The sequence below is a fragment of the Convolutriloba macropyga genome, chromosome 8, assembly GCF_964194025.1.
Source record: "Convolutriloba macropyga chromosome 8, txConMacr16.3, whole genome shotgun sequence".
Taxonomy (NCBI): domain Eukaryota; kingdom Metazoa; phylum Xenacoelomorpha; order Acoela; family Convolutidae; genus Convolutriloba; species Convolutriloba macropyga.
Genome location: NC_134475.1, coordinates 66,169,946 through 66,195,668, shown reverse-complemented (window position 1 = coordinate 66,195,668; position 25,723 = coordinate 66,169,946). Strand labels below are relative to the sequence as shown.

At 33.0% G+C, this 25,723-nt stretch overlaps 2 protein-coding genes across 2 annotated transcripts in view; both read right to left on the bottom strand.

Annotated features, from left to right (window-relative positions):
• Positions 1 to 15,407, bottom strand: part of LOC142344931 (NEDD4 family-interacting protein 1-like) — a 98,738-nt gene extending 83,331 nt beyond the window's left edge. Inside the window, exon 1 of the mRNA XM_075397016.1 lies at positions 15,373 to 15,407. The gene's annotated coding sequence lies outside the window, so the exon portion shown is untranslated. The remainder of the gene's footprint in view (positions 1 to 15,372) is intronic.
• LOC142345144 (adenylate kinase 9-like) overlaps positions 1 to 25,723 on the bottom strand; it is a 163,123-nt gene that overhangs the window by 33,674 nt on the left and 103,726 nt on the right. Inside the window, exons 19-29 of the mRNA XM_075397232.1 lie at positions 24,965 to 25,122; positions 24,336 to 24,350; positions 22,441 to 22,608; positions 21,117 to 21,200; positions 18,450 to 18,525; positions 17,600 to 17,739; positions 17,092 to 17,201; positions 16,328 to 16,540; positions 15,584 to 15,734; positions 8,657 to 8,844; positions 8,148 to 8,269 (exon numbers count right to left, since the gene is read on the bottom strand). Coding sequence (XP_075253347.1) covers positions 8,148 to 8,269; positions 8,657 to 8,844; positions 15,584 to 15,734; positions 16,328 to 16,540; positions 17,092 to 17,201; positions 17,600 to 17,739; positions 18,450 to 18,525; positions 21,117 to 21,200; positions 22,441 to 22,608; positions 24,336 to 24,350; positions 24,965 to 25,122 — 1,425 coding nt within the window. The remainder of the gene's footprint in view (positions 1 to 8,147; positions 8,270 to 8,656; positions 8,845 to 15,583; positions 15,735 to 16,327; positions 16,541 to 17,091; positions 17,202 to 17,599; positions 17,740 to 18,449; positions 18,526 to 21,116; positions 21,201 to 22,440; positions 22,609 to 24,335; positions 24,351 to 24,964; positions 25,123 to 25,723) is intronic.

The following is a 25,723-nucleotide window of genomic DNA, read 5'->3' as shown; positions in this document are numbered from 1 at the left end:
AATTTTTCTCTAGGACTTGTACATTAAGAGGAAAAAATTGATGTACAATTGACCTTTGATGACTCATATATATGTTACTTGAGCAAAATTGATGTTTTTAAAGTAGTTTTGTGTTTGTTTTCACCAATGGAACAACTTTTTTCAAAGAAATTTTTCTCTAGGACTTGTACATTAAGAGGAAAAAATGATGCACAATTGACCTTTGATGACTCATATATATGTTATGTGAGCAAAATTGATGTTTTTTAAAATAGTTTTGTGTTAGTTTTTACTAACGGAACAACTTTTCCTTAAAAAATTTTTCTCTAGAAATTGTACGTTGAGACAAAAAAAATGATGTACAATTGACCTCTGATGACTCATATATATATGTTATGTGAGCAAAATTGATGTTTTTAAAGTAGTTTTGTGTTAGTTTTTACCAATGGAACAACTTTTCCATAAGAAATTTTTCTCTAGGACTTGTACATTAAGAGGAAAAAATTGATGTACAATTGACCTCTGATGACTCATATATATGTTACTTGAGCAAAATTGATGTTTTTAAAGTAGTTTTGTGTTTGTTTTCACCAATGGAACAACTTTTTTCAAAGAAATTTTTCTCTAGGAGTTGTACATTAAGAGGAAAAAATTGATGTACAATTGACCTTTGATGACTCGTATATATGTTATGTGAGCAAAATTGATGTTTTATAAAGTAGTTTTGTGTTAGTTTTTACCAATGGAACAACTTTTCCATAAGAAATTTTTCTCTAGGACTTGTACATTAAGAGGAAAAAATTGATGTACAATTGACCTTTGATGACTCATATATATGTTATGTGAGCAAAATTGATGTTTTTTAAAATAGTTTTGTGTTAGTTTTTACTAACGGAACAACTTTTCCTTAAAAAATTTTTCTCTAGAAATTGTACGTTAAGACGAAAAAAAAATGATGTATAATTGACATCTGATGAATCATATATATGTTATGTGAGCAAAATTGATGTTTTTAAAGTAGTTCTGTGTTAGTTTTCACTAATGGAACAACTTTTCCTGAAGAATTTTTTCTCTAGAACTTGTACATTAAGAGGGAAAAAATGATGTACAATTGACCTTTGATGACTCATATATATGTTACTTGAGCAAAATTGATGTTTTTAAAGTAGTTTTGTGTTTGTTTTCACCAATGGAACAACTTTTTTCAAAGAAATTTTTCTCTAGGACTTGTACATTAAGAGGAAAAAAAATGATGCACAATTGACCTTTGATTACTCATATATATGTTATGTGAGCAAAATTGATTTTTTTAAAAATAGTTTTGTGTTAGTTTTTACTAACGGAACAACTTTTCCTTACAAAATTTTTCTCTAGAAATGGTACGTTAAGACGAAAAAAATGATGTACAATTGACCTCTGATGACTCATATATATGTTATGTGAGCAAAATTGATGTTTTTAAAAATAGTTTTGTGTTAGTTTTTACTAATGGAACAACTTTTCCTCAAAAAATTTTTCTCTAGAAATTGTACGTTGAGACAAAAAAATGATGTACAATTGACCTCTGATGACTCATATATATGTTATGTGAGCAAAATTGATGTTTTTAAAGTAGTTTTGTGTTAGTTTTTACCAATGGAACAACTTTTCCATAAGAAATTTTTCTCTAGGACTTGTACATTAAGAGGAAAAAATTGATGTACAATTGACCTTTGATGAATCATATATATGTTACTTGAGCAAAATTGATGTTTTTAAAGTAGTTTTGTGTTTGTTTTCACCAATGGAACAACTTTTTTCAAAGAAATTTTTCTCTAAGAGTTGTACATTAAGAGGAAAAAATTGATGTACAATTGACCTTTGATGACTCATATATATGTTATGTGAGCAAAATTGATGTTTTATAAAGTAGTTTTGTGTTAGTTTTTACCAATGGAACAACATTTCCATAAAAAATTTTTCTCTAGGACTTGTACATTAAGAGGAAAAAATTGATGTACAATTGACCTTTGATGACTCATATATATGTTACTTGAGCAAAATTGATGTTTTTAAAGTAGTTTTGTGTTTGTTTTCACCAATGGAACAACTTTTTTCAAAGAAATTTTTCTCTAAGAGTTGTACATTAAGAGGAAAAAATTGATGTACAATTGACCTTTGATGACTCATATATATGTTATGTGAGCAAAATTGATGTTTTATAAAGTAGTTTTGTGTTAGTTTTTACCAATGGAACAACTTTTCCATAAGAAATTTTTCTCTAGGACTTGTACATTAAGAGGAAAAATTTGATGTACAATTGACCTTTGATGACTCATATATATGTTACTTGAGCAAAATTGATGTTTTTAAAGTAGTTTTGTGTTTGTTTTCACCAATGGAACAACTTTTTTCAAAAAAAATTTTCTCTAGGACTTGTACATTAAAAGGAAAAAAAATGATGCACAATTGACCTTTGATGACTCATATATATGTTATGTGAGCAAAATTGATGTTTTTTAAAATAGTTTTGTGTTAGTTTTTACTAACGGAACAACTTTTCCTTAAAAAATTTTTCTCTAGAAATTGTACGTTAAGACGAAAAAAATGATGTACAATTGACCTCTGATGACTCATATATATGTTATGTGAGCAAAATTGATGTTTTTAAAGTAGTTCTGTGTTAGTTTTCACTAATGGAACAACTTTTCCTGAAGAATTTTTTATCTAGAACTTGTACATTTAGAGGGAAAAAATGATGTACAATTGACCTTTGATGACTCATATATATGTTACTTGAGCAAAATTGATGTTTTTAAAGTAGTTTTGTGTTTGTTTTCACCAATGGAACAACTTTTTTCAAAGAAATTTTTCTCTAGGACTTGTACATTAAGAGGAAAAAAAATGATGCACAATTGACCTTTGATGACTCATATATATGTTATGTGAGCAAAATTGATGTTTTTTAAAATAGTTTTGTGTTAGTTTTTACTAACGGAACGACTTTTCCTTAAAAAATTTTTCTCTAGAAATTGTACGTTAAGACGAAAAAAATGATGTACAATTGACCTCTGATGACTCATATATATGTTATGTGAGCAAAATTGATGTTTTTAAAGTAGTTCTGTGTTAGTTTTCACTAATGGAACAACTTTTCCTGAAGAATTTTTTATTTAGAACTTGTACATTTAGAGGGAAAAAATGATGTACAATTGACCTTTGATGACTCATATATATGTTACTTGAGCAAAATTGATGTTTTTAAAGTAGTTTTGTGTTTGTTTTCACCAATGGAACAACTTTTTTCAAAGAAATTTTTCTCTAGGACTTGTACATTAAGAGGAAAAAAAATGATGCACAATTGACCTTTGATGACTCATATATATGTTATGTGAGCAAAATTGATGTTTTTTAAAATAGTTTTGTGTTAGTTTTTACTAACGGAACGACTTTTCCTTAAAAAATTTTTCTCTAGAAATTGTACGTTAAGACAAAAAAAATGATGTACAATTGACCTCTGATGACTCATATATATGTTATGTGAGCAAAATTGATGTTTTTAAAGTAGTTTTGAGTTAGTTTTCACCAATGGAACAACTTTTCCCTAAGAAATTTTTCTCTAGGACTTGTACATTAAGAGGAAAAAATTGATGTACAAGTGACCTTTGATGACATATATATGTTACTTGAGCAAAATTGATGTTTTTAAAGTAGTTTTGTGTTTGTTTTCACCAATGGAACAACTTTTTTCAAAGAAATTTTTCTCTAGGACTTGTACATTAAGAGGGAAAAAAATGATGCACAATTGACCTTTGATGACTCATATATATGTTATGTGAGCAAAATTGATGTTTTTTAAAATAGTTTTGTGTTAGTTTTTACTAACAGAACAACTTTTCCTTAAAAAATTTTTCTCTAGAAATTGTACGTTAAGACGAAAAAAATGATGTACAATTGACCTCTGATGACTCATATATATGTTATGTGAGCAAAATTGATGTTTTTAAAAATAGTTTTGTGTTAGTTTTTACTAACGGAACAACTTTTCCTCAGAAAATTTTTCTCTAGCAATTGTACGTTAAGACAAAAAAATGATGTAAAATTGACCTCTGATGACTCATATATATGTTATGTGAGCAAAATTGATGTTTTTAAAGTAGTTTTGTGTTAGTTTTTACCAATGGAACAACTTTTCCATAAGAAATTTTTCTCTAGGACTTGTACATTAAGAGAAAAAAATTGATGTACAATTGACCTTTGATGACATATATATGTTACTTGAGCAAAATTGATGTTTTTAAAGTAGTTTTGTGTTTGTTTTCACCAATGGAACAACTTTTTTCAAAGAAATTTTTCTCTAGGACTTGTACATTAAGAGGAAAAAAAATGATGCACAATTGACCTTTGATGACTCATATATATGTTATGTGAGCAAAATTGATGTTTTTTAAAATAGTTTTGTGTTAGTTTTTACTAACAGAACAACTTTTCCTTAAAAAATTTCTCTCTAGAAATTGTACGTTAAGACGAAAAAAATGATGTACAATTGACCTCTGATGACTCATATATATGTTATGTGAGCAAAATTGATGTTTTTAAAAATAGTTTTGTGTTAGTTTTTACTAACGGAACAACTTTTCCTCAGAAAATTTTTCTCTAGAAATTGTACGTTAAGACAAAAAAATGATGTAAAATTGACCTCTGATGACTCATATATATGTTATGTGAGCAAAATTGATGTTTTTAAAGTAGTTTTGTGTTAGTTTTTACCAATGGAACAACTTTTCCATAAGAAATTTTTCTCTAGGACTTGTACATTAAGAGGAAAAAATTGATGTACAATTGACCTTTGATGACTCATATATATGTTATGTGAGCAAAATTGATGTTTTTTAAAATAGTTTTGTGTTAGTTTTTACTAACAGAACAACTTTTCCTTAAAAAATTTATCTCTAGAAATTGTACGTTAAGACGAAAAAAATGATGTACAATTGACCTCTGATGACTCATATATATGTTATATGAGCAAAATTGATGTTTTTAAAGTAGTTTTGTGTTAGTTATCAGTAATGGAACAACTTTTCCTTAAGAAATTTTTCTCTAGAACTTGTTAGTTAAGAGGAAAAAAATGATGTACAATTGACCTCTGATGACTCATATATATGTTATGTGAGCAAAATTGATGTTTTTTAAAGTAGTTTTGTGTTAGTTTTCACTAATGGAACGACTTTTCCTTGAGACATTTTTCTCTAGAACTTGTACGTTAAGAGGGGAAAAAATGATGTACAATTGACCTCTGATGACTCATATATATGTTATATGAGCAAAATTGGTGTTTTTAAAGTAGTTTTGTGTTAGTTATCAGTAGTGGAACAACTTTTCCTTAAGAAATTTTTCTCTAGAACTTGTTAGTTAAGAGGAAAAAAATGATGTACAATTGACCTCTGATGACTCATATATATGTTATGTGAGCAAAATTGATGTTTTTTAAAGTAGTTTTGTGTTAGTTTTCACTAATGGAACGACTTTTCCTTAAGAAATTTTTCTCTAGAACTTGTAAGTTAAGAGGAAAAAATGATGTACAATTGACCTCTGATGACTCATATATATTTTATGTGAGCAAAATTGATGTTTTGAAAGTAGTTTTGTGTTAGTTTTCAGTAATTGAACAACTTTTCCTTAAGAAATTTCTCTCTAGGACTTGTACATTTAGAGGGAAAAAATGATGTACAATTGACCTCTGATGACTCATATATATGTTATATGAACAAAATGGATTTTTTCTCAAGTAGTTTAGTGTTAGTTTTTACTAAACGATCAACTTTTACTTAAGAAAATCTTCTCTAGAACTTGTACATTGAGAGAAAAATAATGATGTACAGCTGACCTTTGATGACTCTATTGTACTTCATATCTCCAAAACTAATACATTTCAAAATTTAATTAATGTTCACCAGTGACTGAACTTTTGCTTTAAAAAATTATATGGCACTGGTATATTACTCTAATGGCAAAACTATACCCTATTATCCTCCATGCAAAACCGTACTCTACCTTACCGATTCAAATGGTTAGTCAAATTACATGCTTGCTATTATTGAAATCTATAAAACAGTATCTTGATAAAACCTACATTTAATCCCCACTCAGTACTATATCCTAGTATTCCGATTCAAAACTTCAAACTTTTTGACCCCCCCCCCCCCCCTCCAATTGCATAAAATCCAGTATTTACGCTACTCTCTGCCTGGCAAAATTTACTCTATAATTATTGTGTGATGCTACAAGCTTTTATCAAGATTCAAATTCTTTTTTTTTACTTGTGTGCAGATATTGGAATACATACCCCTTTTGTCTCCATGAAATACTAAACCAAGCAATTTTGGTACTAATCTTCACCATGTTACGAGCGTGCAGATATTCAAATTTAATTCCTATATATAATATATCGTAGTTATTCAAAGCTATACCACATTCTAAACATGACAATTCTAAATCTTTTTATCCCTATGCAAATCTGAATCCTAATATTTTTTTTTCAAATCCTATCCTTATCTTGCATATAGTCAAACCTACATCTAACTATCCCATTGGCAAATTTATTCCGCTGAAAAGCATGCAATGTTTTAACCTATTAAACCCAATCAAATCTTCACCCTATTACTTAATTGCAAAAGCTGAAATCTATATCCTTTTATCCCCATGGCAAAAAATTTGTTTACCTTATTACCCCCATAAAATTCTGTTCCCTTCTATCCTGATTCAAATCTTTGCCCTTTTATTTGCTTGCAGAAAATCAGTTCTAAGTGTTTTATACGCAAGGTAAAACTATACCCTATTATCTCCATGCAATAAGTGGAATGTAACTTTCAACTTCTGGAATTTACTAAGTAGCGTCTCTACATGTAACCTTTTACTCCCATGCAAAAGCTATACCCTATAATCCTTATGGGATTTCCAATCCATTAACCCCAATGCACGATACCCCATAGTTAATTGCTCCCTTACCGTGCGTAAAAACAGTTTTCTCTACAGTTTACCAGCTTCTGTAATTAATCCTTATAAACAAAGAAGGTACCTGTCTACTTCAAAATGGAGTTAAGGTAAGTCTATTACATATTCAGGCAAAAATCCTATCATACAGGGAATGATTGCCAAGAACTTTCCATCCGCGCGCATGGTCGAACATGTTTGGGTAAAATGTGCCAAAAAGTGTCATAGGGTGTACTGGTTTCTTACTACTGCTGTCAGAGCAAGACGAATAATAACAAACTGAAAAAATGAAATCGATATGTCTCAAATTTCAGCAAAAACATCAGAGAAAGTTTTCTGAAACATTACGAGGCTAATTACCAAAAAGTCAAATGCCAAATTTACGGCAACAAAGCCACTTTGAGCACGTAATTAGCCTGAAACTTTATAGCCGAATATTATTTGCAATTAATTGAGACCCAATTCAGAGACTCAGTGGTTCTGGTGAACACTGCTAGGGATAATTGTTAAAACTTCTCAATCCACCAAAAGAATCGAAAGGGAAATCTCTGACATTATTCACTGCATCGGTAGGCTTTCCTTCAATTCGTTAATTAGATACTGTAACCGTGGGAATTGTTGACGTGAAAATGAGTTACTATAGTGTGAAAACTATGTGAAAACCGGCGTGGAAAGGAGTGACAAAAAATTATTGCATTAATTTTCAAAAGTCTTTGCTCACAATCAATTGAATGAAACAATCAATTTGAACAAAGCAATTATTAAGAGGTAAAAAAACTTTAAAAACAGCAGAAAAAATCAAAAAGGGAGTGGCACCGTTCAAAAACAGAAAACTTTCGGAAAATTTCGGAAACCGAGACATGAAGCCAGCACAAATTTAAAAAAACACCAGACAGCGTGAGTTCAAAACACACCAATTCCAAAAAGGAAGTAGCTTTTATAAAAACAATTTTTGTCTGATAAAATCATTAATCAACTCTCTTTGCTTGTGAAAGCAACATTTGCATAACTGATCCAAGAAAAGATTTGTTAGAGCTGAATTAACACGCAAAAATCTGAAATAGTGAAAGACTCCTTTAGTTGTACACAACTATTTTCTTACGATCTTGGTCACCCACAATTTGACCGTTTATTATCAAGTTGGAGATAATAGCAAAAAGGGTTTACTATAAAGTATCTTGAAATTGTTCACTCACTTGTAGGGTTCTGTGTGCCACCATTTAGTGATGATCTGACCAAGGAGTTCAGGTGGCATTGGCTCATCGTCTGCCAAATAGGCTCTGATTGCTTCTTCGTCCTCTGTCAACTCCTCAGACGCCTTTAATAACAAAAAAGTCGAATTACCATGGAAGACATAACAAAAGGGAGCTACCATACTAAGCCTAGGAGTTCCGGGAAAATCGATTAAGCCGGAAATGAAGTAGCAAAACGGCCATGAATAAAAAAAAGCAACATATTAGTTCAGTTCTTACATTTTGGGCCGTTAAAAGTTAATTCTAAGTTTCCCGGAAAAAATAGAATTAACTATCGAAAGGAAAGAATTTTTCATTAATAAACCAATTAAAATATAGCAGATTAGTGCATATTTACATCTTTACAGCTCAAGCATAACTTAAAATTTGAGAGCACTAAAAATAAAAATTCAGTTTAAAATCAAGTTTAAAATTGAGGTTATTGATACCAGTAAACTTTATCTTTAACTAACATCTTTCTCCTCTTCAGTTTCACCAGATATGTCTCCAGTGACCTCTGTCTCCTCTGCCTTTGATATCCCTCCATCTCCACCGGCCCCTCCCCCTCCTGATCCACCTGCACCCTCCTTCCCATTCCCATCTTCCATCTCATCCTCAAGAGGCTCTTCTTCTGCGTCTTCGTCCTCTTCACCAGTACGAACTAGGTAAAAACATCCAATTTAACAAATCTCGAGGATTGTTGAAAAACCTTATCAACCATAGAAAGGACCATAATGGCCCACATAACAAGAAAATTAAACTGTCTAATTGGTTTTACCATGAGATCGTGTCATGAAGTATGGCAATATTTAAAAAAAAACATTCTAACTTAATATCACTCACGATAAGGATGTTATTGGCGATAAATGTGTCTCGCTGAAACAGAATTAAAAGTATTGTTTTAAGCCCAAAAAATCCATAAAAATTGCTTTCAATGAGCTAATATTAATTGCAAGGTTCCGCAAAATCTCTAAATGGCGTTTTAGGAATAGTAAAATTTCTTTATGGATGTCAAAAAGGGTTTGTTAGTATAATCTAATTTATCTGTATAAATAAAAGAAGAATACTTCTCTTCAAAAGAAGTCTTGTGAAACAAAAAAAAGACATGATTTTTTGATCAGTTCATTGAAGAGAAATTCCAATGAAAAAATATTTTGCAGCTTCTAAATTTTTTAACTTCAGTTTTAAACTTGCTCTATGATTCTCTTCCATTAGCTCTAAAAACTTTTTGAATTTAAAAAAAAAAATATTCAACAGCGTCTCCTTTTAAACACTTTCTTTTCAAACCCTGAAACGCGATTGGCCGGCAGAAATGTAAACTGCAGGATTTTTTACCTCTAGAGGCATCAAACATTGTTGATGAACAAGCGTATAAGAGATAACATAACAATATTGTATTGTATAGAACCAAAAAAGTGCTCAATAAATTTGAATGAAGAAAAGATAAATCAAACAGAAACCTTCACTTATCTTGGGACGCTTGTAACCGAAGACGGAAAATGTATAAAAGAAATAAAGAGTAGAATAGCCCAGTCAAAAACTGCCTTTACTAATTTGAAAAAGATCCTTTGAAAAAGAACCGGATGATACTGAGAGATATTGAAACTAGGCAACTTAAGTTCTTTGGACATGTTGTCAGAAAAGGCGAATTGGAAGAAAGCATTCTTTCCGGATGCATCAACGGAAAAAGATCCAGAGGAAGAAATAGAAAGACATATCTGGATAGTATCTCGGAAAAAGTAGGAAGAAGTCGAGACGAGTGCGTAAGAATCGCAAGGAAACGAGATGAATGGAGACTTTTATGGAAAGCCTATGTCTGTGACCAGACACGGCACTAAAAGAAGAAGATTGAAAAATATGAACAAAAAATTTTGCATCCTGTTCGTTTAACGACCACATTTTCCAATTTCTGCATATGCATAGGAGCAATGACACTTCGGACAGGAGCGAAAATGTTGCCACAATAATAGTGAGCGTTCAAAAAAGGTCATTAATCTTTTTCTAAGCAGAGAGCTAAAATTGATGCCTTTTAATTTTTGGAAATAATTGCAAGAGTTCTTCATCTTTTAATGAGGTTCAAATACAATTTCACAACCAGAGAGCATATAAAATGACAAATTGTAAAATGTTTGTCAACAAAAAAAACGTTTTTGGCAAAAATTTATTTTAACTTTTCGATATGATTAATTGTCTGGATTGAAACTTTTGTTCATCTTTCCCTATCTCAAGTAAAATATCCCAACATTATTATATTGCAAACGTACCGAAAACTATTTATAACATTTTTATTCAATCTGGCGGCGTGAAAACGAGGAAAGTTAAAACTACAAACTCCAATTTTTCATCGAGAAAATAGATTAAAATGAATCTGTCGCTTCAAGAAACGATTTGTTTTTTCAAAAGCTCTTCAATGGTACAAATTTTATATCTCCTCGGGAAGATATAAATCGTCCTAAATTGGCTGAACAAAGAAATAGCTTTGGTATAAAGTTCCCAACCTCTTTGATTATTTGATTTGGTTATTTGGTTATTTTTGATTATTTTGATTCAGTTAAGAACACCAAAGTTGTTCGCCACAATAAGTAAATAATGCCGCAAAATTCAATTATCTTTTTAAAGTTTTCTACATCGAATGAAATCTCAAAATATTGATTTTTTTTCACTGTTCGTAAGGGTTTTAAAGATGACTTCTGAAACACATATGCGTCATTTAGCATGCATGATTATAAGGATGCGTAAGACAAGAGTATCATGAAACTTATCCATTCAGGCAATCTTATCGACGAAAAAACGCGACTGTGGCATTAACGTCCTTAACCCTAAATTTGGAGGATTGGAACAAATAACTAGAGTTTTCTCATGCATAAACACGAGCACGCATGAATGTGAATTTAAAGAAAGAAAGAATAAATTTCTCCTTAATCATAAAAATTATCAACAATTTAATAAATTACATAACACATTAAATAATTCATAATATATATCAATCAAAATTGTTTACATATCAAAGGTATCTCGGAGAGGACAGATAAACGGGGCTATCAAGCCCACCTAGTATCTGCCCTGGCTAAAGTAAATTTTTTTGATGTTGAAAACAGAAAAAATAAATTTAAAAATGACGTTTTTAAGCTCAAAACGATTCTTTTTTTGACTCATTAACAACTAACGCTAACACTGTATGCAGCGTTACGCTTAACGAGAGAGTCGTTGATTCCTGGGAATTTTTTAAAGAAATTCAAAAAGAATTTTTTTCTGCAATTCGATTTTCATCGTCGATTTTCTATCTGTAGACTTCGTTATTTTGCAAAAATAATACCACTTTTGAGGCCTCGGCACTTACGTAGTAAGTGCCGCAACAATTTTTGACGAGAGTTTGTGGAAAAGAAAAAGGAAAAAAAAATTTTTAAAAATGTCTTGAGGGTGGGTATGGAAAAAACTGTTTAAAAATATAGGATACCAGCTCCTCCTTTCTTTAAATTTATGATAAAATAGCGTTTTTTTGCCAATTTTCAGTTTCAATATTTGGTGCTAAAACTTCATTCTTTCTTAGTGTGTTAAATAGCTTTGCACAACGATATGAAATAGAGGAGCGCTCAAACTGCGTTTTAAAGGAGAGTATCTTTAGGTAGTTTTTGGTAGATCTTCTGGTGTTTCTGGTACTATGCTCATACTCAAAGAGTTCATTTAGATAAGTTTCTATGCATCTTTTTCAATGATTTCAGGACAAATTTCAACAGCTCATAAACATGGAACTCGAATACTGTTAGTAATTTATTAGAGATGAAAATGGCCCTAGAACTATCTGAACTTTTCCTGAAGGAAATGAATTTTAAAAGTTTTTTCTGCAGAATGTAGATAAGTAGAAGCGACGAGTAACTGCAACAGCCATTTACCAAAATACCGTATTGAATTATTGGGTTAAAATTGCTTCGATAGTAATCAATTAGCTGTTTACGGGGTACGTAGTGACGCAGCTTACATATAATACCACACTGTTTTGAGAGTCTTCTCTTAATATATTCTATATGTGATTGAAAACTTAATTTACTGTCTACATAGATTCCGAGATACTTACAGAGATTACGAAATTCAATAAAAACGTCATCAAACTTAAACACTGAATTGGAAGCACTATTTTTATTCCTTATATTCATTTGTACTGTTTTATCCATATTTAGTATTAACTTATTAGCAATGAACCAATTATTGATGTTTTGCAGATCTACTTGCACTGAATTATCGTCTTTGTTGATTGCGGTGAGGTTTGTATCATCCGCAAACAACATAACATCAAGAGATTTGCAAACTAATGGCAGATCATTGATATAAATGGGGAACAATAACGGACCCAGAATTGAGCCTTGTGGAACCCCACAAACAATAGAATTCCACGAGGAACACACTCCATTTACAATAACCCGCTGTTGTCTCCCTTTTAAGTATGTTGTTACCCAATTTAGAGCTGGGCCCCTGATGCCAGTATTTTCGATCTTTTTCAATAAGATATCATGCTCAATGGTATCAAATGCTTTTTTAAGATCAAGATAGAAACTGATAGCTTTTACATTTTGGCAGTTCAATCTTATTTTTTCAACTAATTCAACTAGAGCGTCAATTGGGCTGTGTTTGGTACGAAACCCAAATTGCCTATTGAAAAGCAAATTATGATACTCCATGTAAGCATATATGCGAATGAACAAAGCACGTTCTATAATTTTACTCCATACAATTAGTAGAAAATTGGTCTGTAGTTATTTCCATCTAGTTTCGATTCATCCTTGTGAAGAGGAATGACTTTGGCCTTTTTCAGATCATCGGGAAATATTCCTTCTAGAAAAGATTTATTGATTATCTGGGTTAGGTATGGAATCGTAACATTTGATGATAACTTGACTATGACATTTGAGATACCATCATCACCAGATGAGAATTTATTATCTAGATTATCAATGATTTCTCTAACCTTGTCACAGGTTATGGGCTTTAGATACATTGAGTGATTAACTTCGTCCATCTTAGTTAAAGGAACGTGTTTAATGTTAAATTTCAGCTTCGGACCAACACTGGTGAAGAATGTGTTAAATTCCTCAGAAATACCAGCGCTGCTTGGATCAGTGCAACGTGCATTGCATGTATTCAACGCAGGGACTTGTGAACGTTTTCGAGTTGTTCCTTTAATATCATTGAGTAACTTATATGTTTGCCTTGAGTTTCCAATACATGATTCAAATTTTTGTGCATAAAAATCTTTTTTAGGTTTTTTTAACACTTTTTTCAAACTTGTCGCGTAACAATTTGAATTTTTCTGCTGCTTCATTTTTATGCGGATTCTGTTTCATATTTTGATGTGCTTTGTTTTTTTGAAGCGCAAATTTTTAACAGTGTTTGTAAACCATTTCGATACCTTCAATTTTTTATCAGCCAAGCATTTAAGAGGGGCATACTTGTTAGTGATTTCCAGGAAAAGGCTGCTGAATTTGTTGAAGAACTCATTGGTACTATCAGATTCGAAAAAGAGACATCGATTCCTTAGATTGCAGTCTAAGTCAGTTAAATAATTCGACCGTTTTTCTTGATCTTTTATAAAGCTTATGTCTCTGAATGGCAAATAGTTTTATTCAGTATCAACATTATTTGGCCACTTCAGTAGGATTGGATAATGATCTGAAAAGTTTTCATGGGTTAGTACACTAAATTCAGGGCTGGCAAAATTTTGATATATAAAATGATCTAGACAAGTTGCGGAGGTAGAAGTTTCCCTGGTAGTTTCAAGATTAGCAATCTCAAAATCATTAGCAGATATCGTGCAAAGATAATTTGACTTTAACTGATTCTTTACATGAGTGTCGATGTTAAAATCTCCAGTTATAACGGTAGGACAATTTATGAAAGTTAAATCATTCAAAAATTTATCCAATTTTTCGACGAATTTTAATTTATTTGTTCTTGGTGAATTGTAGACAGTAGCCAATTTAAATCTGTATTTTTTGTATTGAAGAGAGACCAAAAGAGTCTCATCCATATCTGTTGAATGTGTTTCTAACAAGGATATTGGATCCTTAATTTGAATAATTACACCTCCGCCATGCGTGTACCTATTCTTAATTGCATAATTACTATAGCCTGGAACTAATAAGGAACCGATGTCATCAATTTCAGTCAACCAAGTTTCAGTGAGACATATAACATTTGGTGGAGACTCAAGACTATGAACAAGTGCTTCCAAATCGCTTAAGTGTTTTTTTAAAGAGCGAACATTAACAGTTAGTATGGAAATTGGTAAATAGGATCTATCACATGCAGATACAACTGATTTAGGTTCCTTCTCCGTGCAGTTCTCTGCCGGAGAAATGCCGCTGAGAATAAAAACAATTTTTCACATCTTGCAATTGGTAGCCTAGTTCATCACCACCTTCATATAGTCCCGTTATCTTCTGAATAGATCTTTCATTCTTGTATTGGTAAAATATGTTACTTTCTCGGGTCCAAACCACTGCAATACAATTATCGCGCTTCTTTAGGTTAAAAAAAGCTAAACGGGGACGACTAATATCTTCAAACACTTTAACATTGGCGTATCCGACGAGATTCTCCAAACTTTTCTTCTTCTTCAGCATCTCAATTTTTGAAATTCGCCTGTTGAAGCGGACAATTATTGGTCGCTTACCTCTCTGTGCACTTGGTAGTCTGTGTGCAATTGAAATATCCTGCTCATCAACGTTAACTTCTATTTTGTTCGCAAGTTTAACAACTTCCTTGATAGTCTCCGCGTACGCTTCAGGTTTTCAATCATCCTTGATAACCTCAGGCAGTCCAATAACTTTGATGTTATCACGCCTGTTGTAACTTTCCAGTAGCTCGGCTTCGGATAGTGACTTCAAGTTACATCTTTCTTCTTGCAAAGTTAATTTTTGAGCGAACTCATCTTTCAACTTGGCAATTGCATCGTTGATGGCTGCTGATACCGAATTCCGAACTTCTGCTTGAATGCCTGCAATAATACTTGGCATTTGAGCTGCAAGTGCGCTTTGAATGACTTCTTCCATCGATCTTTCTTCAAGCGGACTCAATTCCGAGCAGCCTCTTTTGCTTGCACTTGCCTTCATCATGGGGGTGCGATCCATGTACCGGAGAACAGGTGGTTGTCCATTGACGTCATTGCCGGTTTGGTCATAACTCATCTTAAACTATTTAATAAGTTTATCACAACAATTAGGCTTAGTTTTACTCCTTAAATTTTCCAAGCAAATCTGATCAAAAAAATTAGCTTTCACTCGAACATGCAAACTATATCACAGATAGTAAAGAATGTGCGCGTTATTTACTTCCAAAAAAGTAAATTGTTGAAATAAAATTTCGCAATTTCCGAACCTATCAGGTGTATTAATAATTGAACTTACGGACGCGTTTCTTAGTCTTTGCAATGACCATTTCCTGCAGTCTGTCCATGAATGAGATATGGAACACTCCCAATTTGCGGGATAGCTCACTGGCGTGGGTGGTCTTGCCCGCACCCTTTGCACCCAGAATAAACATGCGCAGTGGAGGTGCCTGAAGCGAAACATTACAAAAGAGTCTACAAAATAGAATTCCACAATTCTTTGCTTTTAAGTTGATTTGCACAATTTATTAAACAAACTTGATGTTTTTTAAAAAAAATCACGCCTCCTTTAGTAAAACAAACATCTTCGCTATAAAGTATTCTTTGAATTGGGGTATTTTATGAAACTCAACTGAAATTTATGCTCATATTCGATTAATCCTTTTTCATTTCAAAAGTTTGAGCATAAGGGGTCGGTACATGATGTTCGTAAAAACACAACCCACTACAACGACTATTGTTAATAAGTTTCAGTTTTTAGATTCTTTTTAGTCTTCTTCCCTTTATACTTCGAGGGAAGACATTCATGTTTTGACAGTTAGAATATGCTGCAAAGTACCATTTTTATACAGATATATTCTTACATTTTATGTACTCTCAAATAGATAAACCCATAAAACATTCTCCTGTTAAATCACACTAATTTTCGTGTGAATAAACGTTTCAGTAAACTGACCAATTCAAAACAAAATTTCTGTTTTTTAGTTGTTCTCATGAAAAATATGAGACAGATTCTTTGAAAATAAAATATAGTAGTGTTTACCTTAAGAGGTCTGTCCTGTGCAATGTATGTGTCGGGTGACCTCATGAACTTCTCTCGTGCCTCAGGGGATGAGAAATAGTAACTCTTCTCTCTATATTTGGATGCTATCTCTTGATTCCCAGGGAACAACACTCCTCTGTCTTTCAACTCAACAGGACAATAGTGTTGACTGTCTCCAAGAGGACGCTTTCGCTTCTTAAGTAACTCGTCGTCCTAAATTATCACATAAGTATTTTTTAAACTGGAACACTGAATGGAGGGTGTTGGACAAATAGTCACAAACTCATTCCATATATATATATATGTTATATATATATATATATATATATATATATATATATATATATATATATATACATATATATATATATATATATATATATATATATTATAATATATATATAAACTTATAAACTTCTCCACACTTTAAATAAACAAACAAATAGCAAAAGCACGACAACAGAGGTCAGCACATTCCATATTAAATTTACCAGAAACAATTTAGGAATTTTAGAAAATTGAGGAAATAGAATCAACCAGCATCCAGCAAGCACGGAATAAATTTTATAAAAAATGACCCATATTTCGAAAGCTTTGCCGATGGACTATTAATGTCTTAACTCAAAAGCTGAGCTCAATTCACATGCCGAGAAGTCACCTGTCTATTTTGAGGATCAAGAACATGTTCGCATGCAAGCAAAAATCAGTTAATTCGTTTTTTTTAAATCAAATTGATAAGAAATAATGGCAGATGTAATTCGAACCTCTTCGTCTTCTCCGACCTCTTCCTCTCCGTCTTGATCATTCTCATAATCTTCCTCCTCCTCATCCATGTCTATACCTGTGTACTCCCATGGCTTGTATCGGAATGGATCTACACACAGCAGAGACTCAATCGGAGAAATTATTCAATGTTGCCGACATTAAGATATGACTATTGAGAGAAAGGTTCTATTTGTAAATAACAAAGACAAGTAAGCTCCAAATTTGGGTAGTCAGAAAACTAGGGCTCAGTTTATTTTATCATAAAATTCAGGTCCTCGTCTCTCAAAATCGATAAATGCTTTTCGTTCATCAACCTGATTCAAGATCTTTTGACCTTGACCCGAACTTGAATTAATAATTTATTCAATAGTCTCTTGAAATCGCTCTTTTTTTTCAACTTATCATCTCATTTTACTAGGCAACAATTATTTTTGTACATTAGTTATTCAGAAATCTATTTTGTTGATCTCTGGTGACTTATCGATGACTGTTTGTAGTGATGAGTACCTTCGATGGCCTTGATGGCGACATCCCTGACGTCCTCCTTGGCCACCCCCTCCTCAACTGGGATAACCTTTGGCTCAATGGGACACGTGGCAGAGATAGTGGAAGCCAGTTGAGGCCACTCTCGTTCAAAGTCCAGCTTTCTACATATCAGCAAAAACAAGATTTCAGTATTCTATTAATGAGAAAATCTGATTGGTTAAAATTTGGAATGAATATGGATAAATTACATACACGCAGTACTTTTTCATATCATTTCAGGCCACTCTTTTCAAAATATTTAGTTGAAAGAATTAAAATTTGGAGCAGAAAAAGATATTCGATGCAACCGTCAAATACCTCGTTGAAAAAAACACCCGATAACTTTACACAAGTATCCTTACAACACAAGTACAAGTACACAAGCATCCTTACTTAGACCTATCAACCAAAAAACCGTACAATTTTAAAAATTTTGCACAAGATTGACAATCGGACACTGATGTTATAAAATTAATGGTCGGTGAATCGTACGTAACATTTCGATTGAGAACGATGTTCAAGTAATGCATGTGTCTCATTGTGAGTGTTCATAGGTCTTCACAGCAATCGTGAACAGATCAAGCAAAAGAGCCACACATCCGACCTACTTATTTGAATTCAGGGTCTGGTTCGATGTGATACCGAGTAATAATCCTGATCAATTTTAAGTCTATTTTACTATGCAAAAATGGTTGGTGTAATTTAACTTGCCCCTTTTCATTGTTCATCAAATGACAATTAGTCAACTTTGGTAATCAGAGCAAATCTTCTCAAAAACTACTAAATTTTCTCTAAAAAAGCTTTGTTTCAATTTTCAATCACCAACGCTTACCTGTTTTTGAAGGACTCCATCTCAGGTGCATCATAAGGGGTGGTGTCTGCTTTAGAATCTGCTTCAGAATCAGCATCTAAAAAGAGAAAATCACGGATTACAAACATTTCAGATAATAGACCAGCTGGGAAGAAACAAGTAAAGTTGTTTGTTTGTTACCCCATGACTATGGGATACTTCCAAAACACAGGAAAATAGTTAAAATAAACACACAGGATAACTATGATAGCTCTGGTTGCAATAACCTTCACAACAGAGAAATTCAATGAATTCGAGGTTGAATATAGGAAAATGGCGAGGGAAGTTTCAAAACAGGGAAGGCAGAAGCTATAAAGTTTTTTCCAATTGAAAATTACAGTCAAGGGAAGTCAATAAATCACCACTCAAATAAACACCAGAATAACATTTGGGCATTGCTGGTATGACCCTCTTAAAAAAATTGGGGAAAAACGAACTGAAAACAATTCTGTAAAAGTTTTGGTGGGCAGATCTTAACAATAGGCTTGCTTGACACTTTTACTTAGAAAACTTAAATTAAATACCATTTAAAAATGAACACAATGTTTGTGTGACTGTTAGCAGTATCTAATCTCTCCCAGATAAAAGACTAAAACTTTTCAAAAAATCACTCCTGCGCTCTCATAAACTAAAACGCTGAAAGATTTTATAGGTAACACAAAGAATAATATGTAATTCGCCTTTTCCCTTAAATCTTCGAGACTTTAATATTAGTAACCTTTCTAGGTTAAAATTGACCGATGGGATAAAACTTCGGGGTAAGTGAACTTCATGATGCAGTGGACAGCAAGAATTTTGTCAAAAAAAGGCTCTCGTCAAAACTTCCTATGTTGGAATGTTTTTTTATATAGTTGAAACACGTAAACAAACATCTTCAAAAATTAACATAGCAAGCAGAAGCTCGATAAATTCAAAACTGAGGGCTGAATATTTGGTCTATCAAGAGTTTGGTTCAATTAGTTTACCAAAAATGACCTCTAAGCAATTTGGTGAGACTTCGCAAAAGACTAGAAACCTTGGCGGACATTCACAACGATTTTATTTCTCATCCACTGCACCAAGAATTGGCCCAAACAAAATTGCTTGCAGGAAGAGCATATCACGTCCACAGACATAAAAGGTTGGAACTTAAAATGCAAATTCAATGAGTACTCATTTCACACAAGTGAATTTGTTGCATGTAGGTACTGGTTAAGGTGGAAAAAAATTAAGCACAAGAAACAATACAGCTGAGGTAGTATTAACTGGAAACAGTGGTATCTGAAATTGAGGCATAAACATATATCAACTAACGTCGGACAAATTGCTCTCGAACTACAAGCGGGGTAATTCAATTCAGATGGGCTATAGCCTACATAAACTTTTCGGGCTGCAAAAAATTCAGTTCCAATCCCCGAATTCCGGCTTAATAAACTTAAGCTTAGAACATTCACATTTTAGGCCCTTGCCACAGGTTATCCCACAATAGGTTTATCCCACAATAGGTTTTATTTAAGCAACATACATAATTTCTGAATAAGAGCAATTTAGGTCTCACAAGAAGTGAAGCAAGAAAAAGTGAATCGAGAACTGAAATCTAAAGAACTTAATCAACTAACGTAGCACGAAATGCTTTCATATGGGTGGGCTGGTAGCCTTCAAACTTTCAGAATTGCCTTTCACACCATTATTAATGTCTCCTCGACAATTTCGACGTATCACAAACTTAGAGACCAGTAAAATGTAAAGCTTTAAGAGAACTGCTCAGCAACTTAGTGGGCTCCGGCATCACCTTTTTATTCCGTTTTCAAGAGAAAAAGAGACAAATTGTCAGACAAAAAAAACTAACATGCGAAAAGTCGATAGTAAGAAAAAATTGCATAAAGAAAGACAAACAGGACTGATATAATTGCAACAGACTTCGTTTGAGAGATCAATTAAAAATATGGATAGCAAAATAGAAAAAAAAGAATCGTGTGGTTCATCTTAACGAATAGTTTTTAACAAGTGTCTCGCGAGTTGAGCCGCTAACGGTACTAAATGTTCATAAGCAGTTGTAAAAACATTTCAATTTGCACCTTTACAAATATAACCACCGGATCTATTCTGTTTCAACCCAACCAGTGTTTTTTATGCCCCCAATTACAGCTTATGTGTTGTTGTATAGCACGTTACTATTTTAAAAATAGCACGTGCTCCTGGGAGCGTAAAAGTTATATGCCCAATAGGCTGGGGGATAGAATAGATCTAAAACTACATTTCGGGTAGCTGGTGCTCAAAGACAGGGAAAGGTTAAATTATTAATCATTATTTTTGTACTGCAACATTCATATTCATGACATCTATCGTTTCTGACCTGAACTTATTGTTGCCAAAAATATTTGAACGTTAGTAGAATTATTCCGTTGCTTCAATATAAATTGAATGGATTGTGGCTCTACATGCAAAAATGCAATCCTGCTTGTCTAGATACATTTATAGAAAATATTAGTACTATTATTAATAATAGAAAAAAAGTAATTAGAAATATAGAGTATTGTCACATACAATAAGCTAGAATAACTAAAATTTCGGGAATAAATAAAAGATTACCTAACACTTTAGAAAGTTATTTTTTAAAACTAAGGAAAACTCAATTATCACTCCGGGTCTTTACCCACTCTGTAGTACCTTGTGATAAGTTGTCATAATCTCCCTCAACATATAGCTGAGGATGGAGTTTGGAGAGATTGGGAGGTGCCAAAAAGGAGGCAGCTGAAAAAAAAAACACACCAGATGGTTGTTGCCATCAACTATGCGATTTCCATAACCTTCAAGGCAATAAGAAATAGGAATCTTTTACGTTATGCGCCCCCCAGTTACAGAGCACGTGCCATTACATAGTAATCATTATGAAAAAATATGGCACGAGCGCCTGGGGTGTGCAAATAATATTCGCCCTCTAAGCTGGAGGGGGGCACAAACGGAAAAGATCCACAAATTGAAATATAAACTTCCCGCTTTTCGCCAAAATGTTTTGCCAAAAATCGGTAATCTTTGGCAAGATCTCGTTGCGTTAGATCTCATGGTATCTTGCTACGTTTTGTTAAGATCTTGGTCTTTTCAGGTCGTAGATATTTTGGGTGTAAGGACAATTTACCCATTCCATTTTACCCAGCGCTAGCTATTATACCCAACCTGCCATTTTCAGAAACACTATTCAGCCGACTAATAATAAAATGGCCCGTTGGACTTGATATGAAATTATCACAACCGAAAATGGGATTATATTTTCCGACTATGAATGGTAAAACATCCTTGTAATAACGACTGCTAATTTACAAAAGGATTATTGGACGAACGAGCCAAGGGCATTGGGTAAATTGTCAAGCAACCGATATTTTGATGCTCTCTTATCAAGACTCGTATGTAATTATTTCAAGGTTTGTCTCCTTGGGTATAGCTTGACTTTTCAGTATTGACATTATCTTAGGAAAATCTTTCAAGAACAACATCACAGCTCACAGAAAACGACTAAATTTTGCAAGATTTTTGCAATTCCTGAAACAATGCAGCAGACGATTATTAAGGAAGATTTTTTATGACACAAGTTATAACTATTTAATAAATAAGCAAGACCAAAAAATTGGATATTCAGCTATTAAGGACTGGGTCTGGGAAATAAACCTCCGTGTTAAAATTGAATATTATTCGTGATTATTTCTTCCGTTGCGATTGTTTCAAATCATTACCCATGCATGTAGCTTGTCAAGTGCGCTAGAGCTCTTTTACAAGTCAAAATGTCCAACTACCCCTGAACACAATTTTGGTGTGCTGGTTTTATCGACCATATGCGAACAAAATAGTGCTCTTCTTCGCATGAACAACGATTTGCAGAGCATCATCTGTCATTACAATTAATACCTATTACTATAATGGCGTCCAAATGTCAATAATGGGTGGTTATAATTTACGAGAGGGGGGTACTTCCGTATAATGAACAGGTGATATATACCTTCATCAGCTTCTTTGTTGGCCTGCCCGGCAGCAGCGGCACCTGTGGCATCCCCCTGTTGAGTAGTTCCCTCAGTTGAAGTCGCATTCTGAGTCTCACTAGTGGCAGTTTGAGGGTCTCCTTCAGAAGTGGGATCCACGGCCTCACTCTCTTCCTCTTCCTCCTCTTCTAGAACATTCGAGAAAAATCTCAACGTTCGACATCGGAAAAATTCTGATTATTTAAAATAAAATTTAAGAAGAATTATTCACTTTTCAAACAATCAGATAATCAACTTAGTTTATTCATTTAATTAATTATTTATCTTGAGTATAAACAAAACAAAACAAAATTTTTGAGATGGTAATTTCTCGAAAAAAGACAGGCCAAAAAGCCAACATGACTCTTTTAGAAGGCAGTCTCAACAAAACAAAGTATGGCATCACGAAGGAAGTTGCGTAGATTAAATGTATTCGATGTAAATAAATCTACTCAAAAGCAACACAATACTATTTAAAATGGTTATTTTGGGTTATTTAAAATAGTTAAATTATTTGGTTTCTTCTTATCCATCACAAAATATAGTCCGAAAAAAAATTTGTAAAAAATGTGCGCGTAGGTTTCCCCCTAGATGCTCTATTTTGACATACGGAGCCAAATTTTTCTAAGATCTAATAATGCGCTTTGAACATCATAGCAGTTAACAGTAAAACCACAAATCACGCAGAGACCTTTGTGATAAAAAATTCGGGGGTCATTAATATCCAACTCTGTATAATTAATGCCCTATTTAGCAAATACGTTTCTCTGTTTTAGAAATCAATGTTCTAAAGACCTATATTTTTGGTTCGAACTCACCTTCGGTAATTTCACCAAAATATTAACTCTTGACCTGGTTTTCGAAAAAGTATTTAACAGAATTTTCTTTTTTCGTACACTGATAATTTGAGAAGCTCATAGACATTTAACTCAAAAGTTGTCGCAATTTTGTATTTTAGTTGTATTTTTCAGTGAATTGTCTCATTCAGTTTATTAATGATAGTAGGGGTCCTCAGTTGCAATTCAATTTATTTTGTTAAAACCCAAAAACAAGAATTTGAGTTACCAGACTCTGGTTCTTGAAAAAAATTGTTATTAGAAACTAGTCACAACTCAAAACCATTCGCTAGTTGGTCCGTTCATAGCTTCGGATTAGTTAAGACCGCCACTCTAATTTAAAAACAGAGTGAAAACAGCACTCTGATGTAACTCAAAAGGAAACTTTTTTACTAAAAACGGATGAGTTATTGATGCCATTAACAACTATTTCTCAAAGCTCACGTAATTAGCAGTCAAAACCTTAATTTTCTTTAAATTGAGGAGCCATTCTGAATCAACTCAATCTTTCTTTCAGTCAAGAAATTCAACTTTTTGAACCACTACTTGATGACAGGAGTGTTCGTATAATGACCAAATTTTAGAAAAAAAAGTCATGCAACAAAAGGGACAGCAAACTTTGCTGTGCTAAACGGCACAAATTTAAAACTACTTTTTTACAATATTGACGCTAATGCTACTCGGGCTCAACACCATAAGAAACCTTAGTTATCATACCGAGAATATTTTGTCTCATATTGAACCATATTATGTTATCATCCTGGGTGACAAAAAGTCTCTGAATCACGCGGGGTTTTTTTCAACTTAGTTAAGATATTCCCGACAGCAGTCTAAACGCTTAAAAGCCAGATCAAAAAATTCTAAGTAAAAATTTGAAAATAAAAGTAAACAGTGAAATTACATAGCCTTTTAAGCTAGGGCAAAATAAATAGCTTAAAATTTAGTCGATATACCAGATTAAAAGCACACTAATTCAAAAGACAAACAATAAAGTTAAAGATTAACAAAAAAATTTAAGCGGTGGTAAAACCTGAACCTACCTTTCTTTTTCTTGGCTGTAAATGGACATATCAAAACGACATAAACAAGAAGGGATGACAGTTTGCAAAGCATAACCCAAACTAGTTAAGATAATATTATGTAACAGCTAACATCGGGTTGAAAGCACATGGTAAAGACGCATGTTAAAGAGCCGTAGAGTTCGATCAACAGCTATTTCGGAAAAAGAAGAGGTTGGTTTAAAACTGAAGCAATTATGATGATAGCCAGTAAAGAGAAATCATAGATAGTTCACATAACTTGTTTATCACCCGGCAAATTATGAACAACATTTGAAAATTTTACCTTATTAAGGTACAAACCAAGCTATTAACAGTTATCGATGCAAATATTCGGATAGTTAGCTCATGTCAGCCCGAAAAACTAGAATAAGAATTTAAAATTGTGCGACTAAAATTTTGAAATTGGTTTGGGGGGGGGGGGGGGGGGGGGGTGGGGTGGGATGGGATGGTAAACAACGCATACACTGTTAATTACCATCATAGGTTCTTGATTGCTTAATGATATCAATTAAAACGTATTATTCAGTGTCATTGCGTAATATTTATTATTTCCTATTCGTCAGCTAGCAAGTATTACTGTAACATAGCGTCTATATTACGTAACATACCTTCATCCGACTCCTCGGCCGTCTCTTCGGCTGTCGCCTCCTCTTCCTCGTCAAAATCCCCGAGAGCTGCCTTCCTAGCTGCTTCCTCTTCCGCTTGGATTCTGGCTTGTTCCTCCTCCTCCCTCCGCCTTCGCTCTTCTTCTTCTTCCGCCGCTTTTCTGAAAAATTGAGATTAATTGTTGCATTTAACATTTCACGCCGCATGAAATAGAGAGAGAAAAAATAAGATTATATGAGTTATGATTTTAAATTAAAATCAATTTCGTTGCATCATAATTTGAAGTAATTCTAGCGTATCAATACACTTCAGCATTGATAACAGTACAAGGTATTACGCGATATGAGAAAACTGCACCAGTGATCCGTTCCCAAGTGTCCGTTCCACAGTTGCCAATCATTAAAAATTAAACACATATGAAAATACAAACTACCTGTAATAAGATTGCTCTGCATTGTAATATTGCATAACAATTTCGCAATTATTCGTTTATGCTGTCGTCCAAAATTTAATACTTTTAATGACATTTGATGTCAATCACAGAGTTCTTTTTTAGGAAACAATGGGTCGAAAATTCTAGAAACCTTTTAAGAATTTTTTTGACAACCACGTTCACGACCAAGTACCGCATTTAGGTAGTCTTACTAAAACACTATATACCTGATCATCTATAGATACACAAATACCGTCCAATTAATAGCTCTCGATCAGTGATTGCCTATGATACGAGTTAGTTAAAACTTAGGGATGCCAGCTTCATT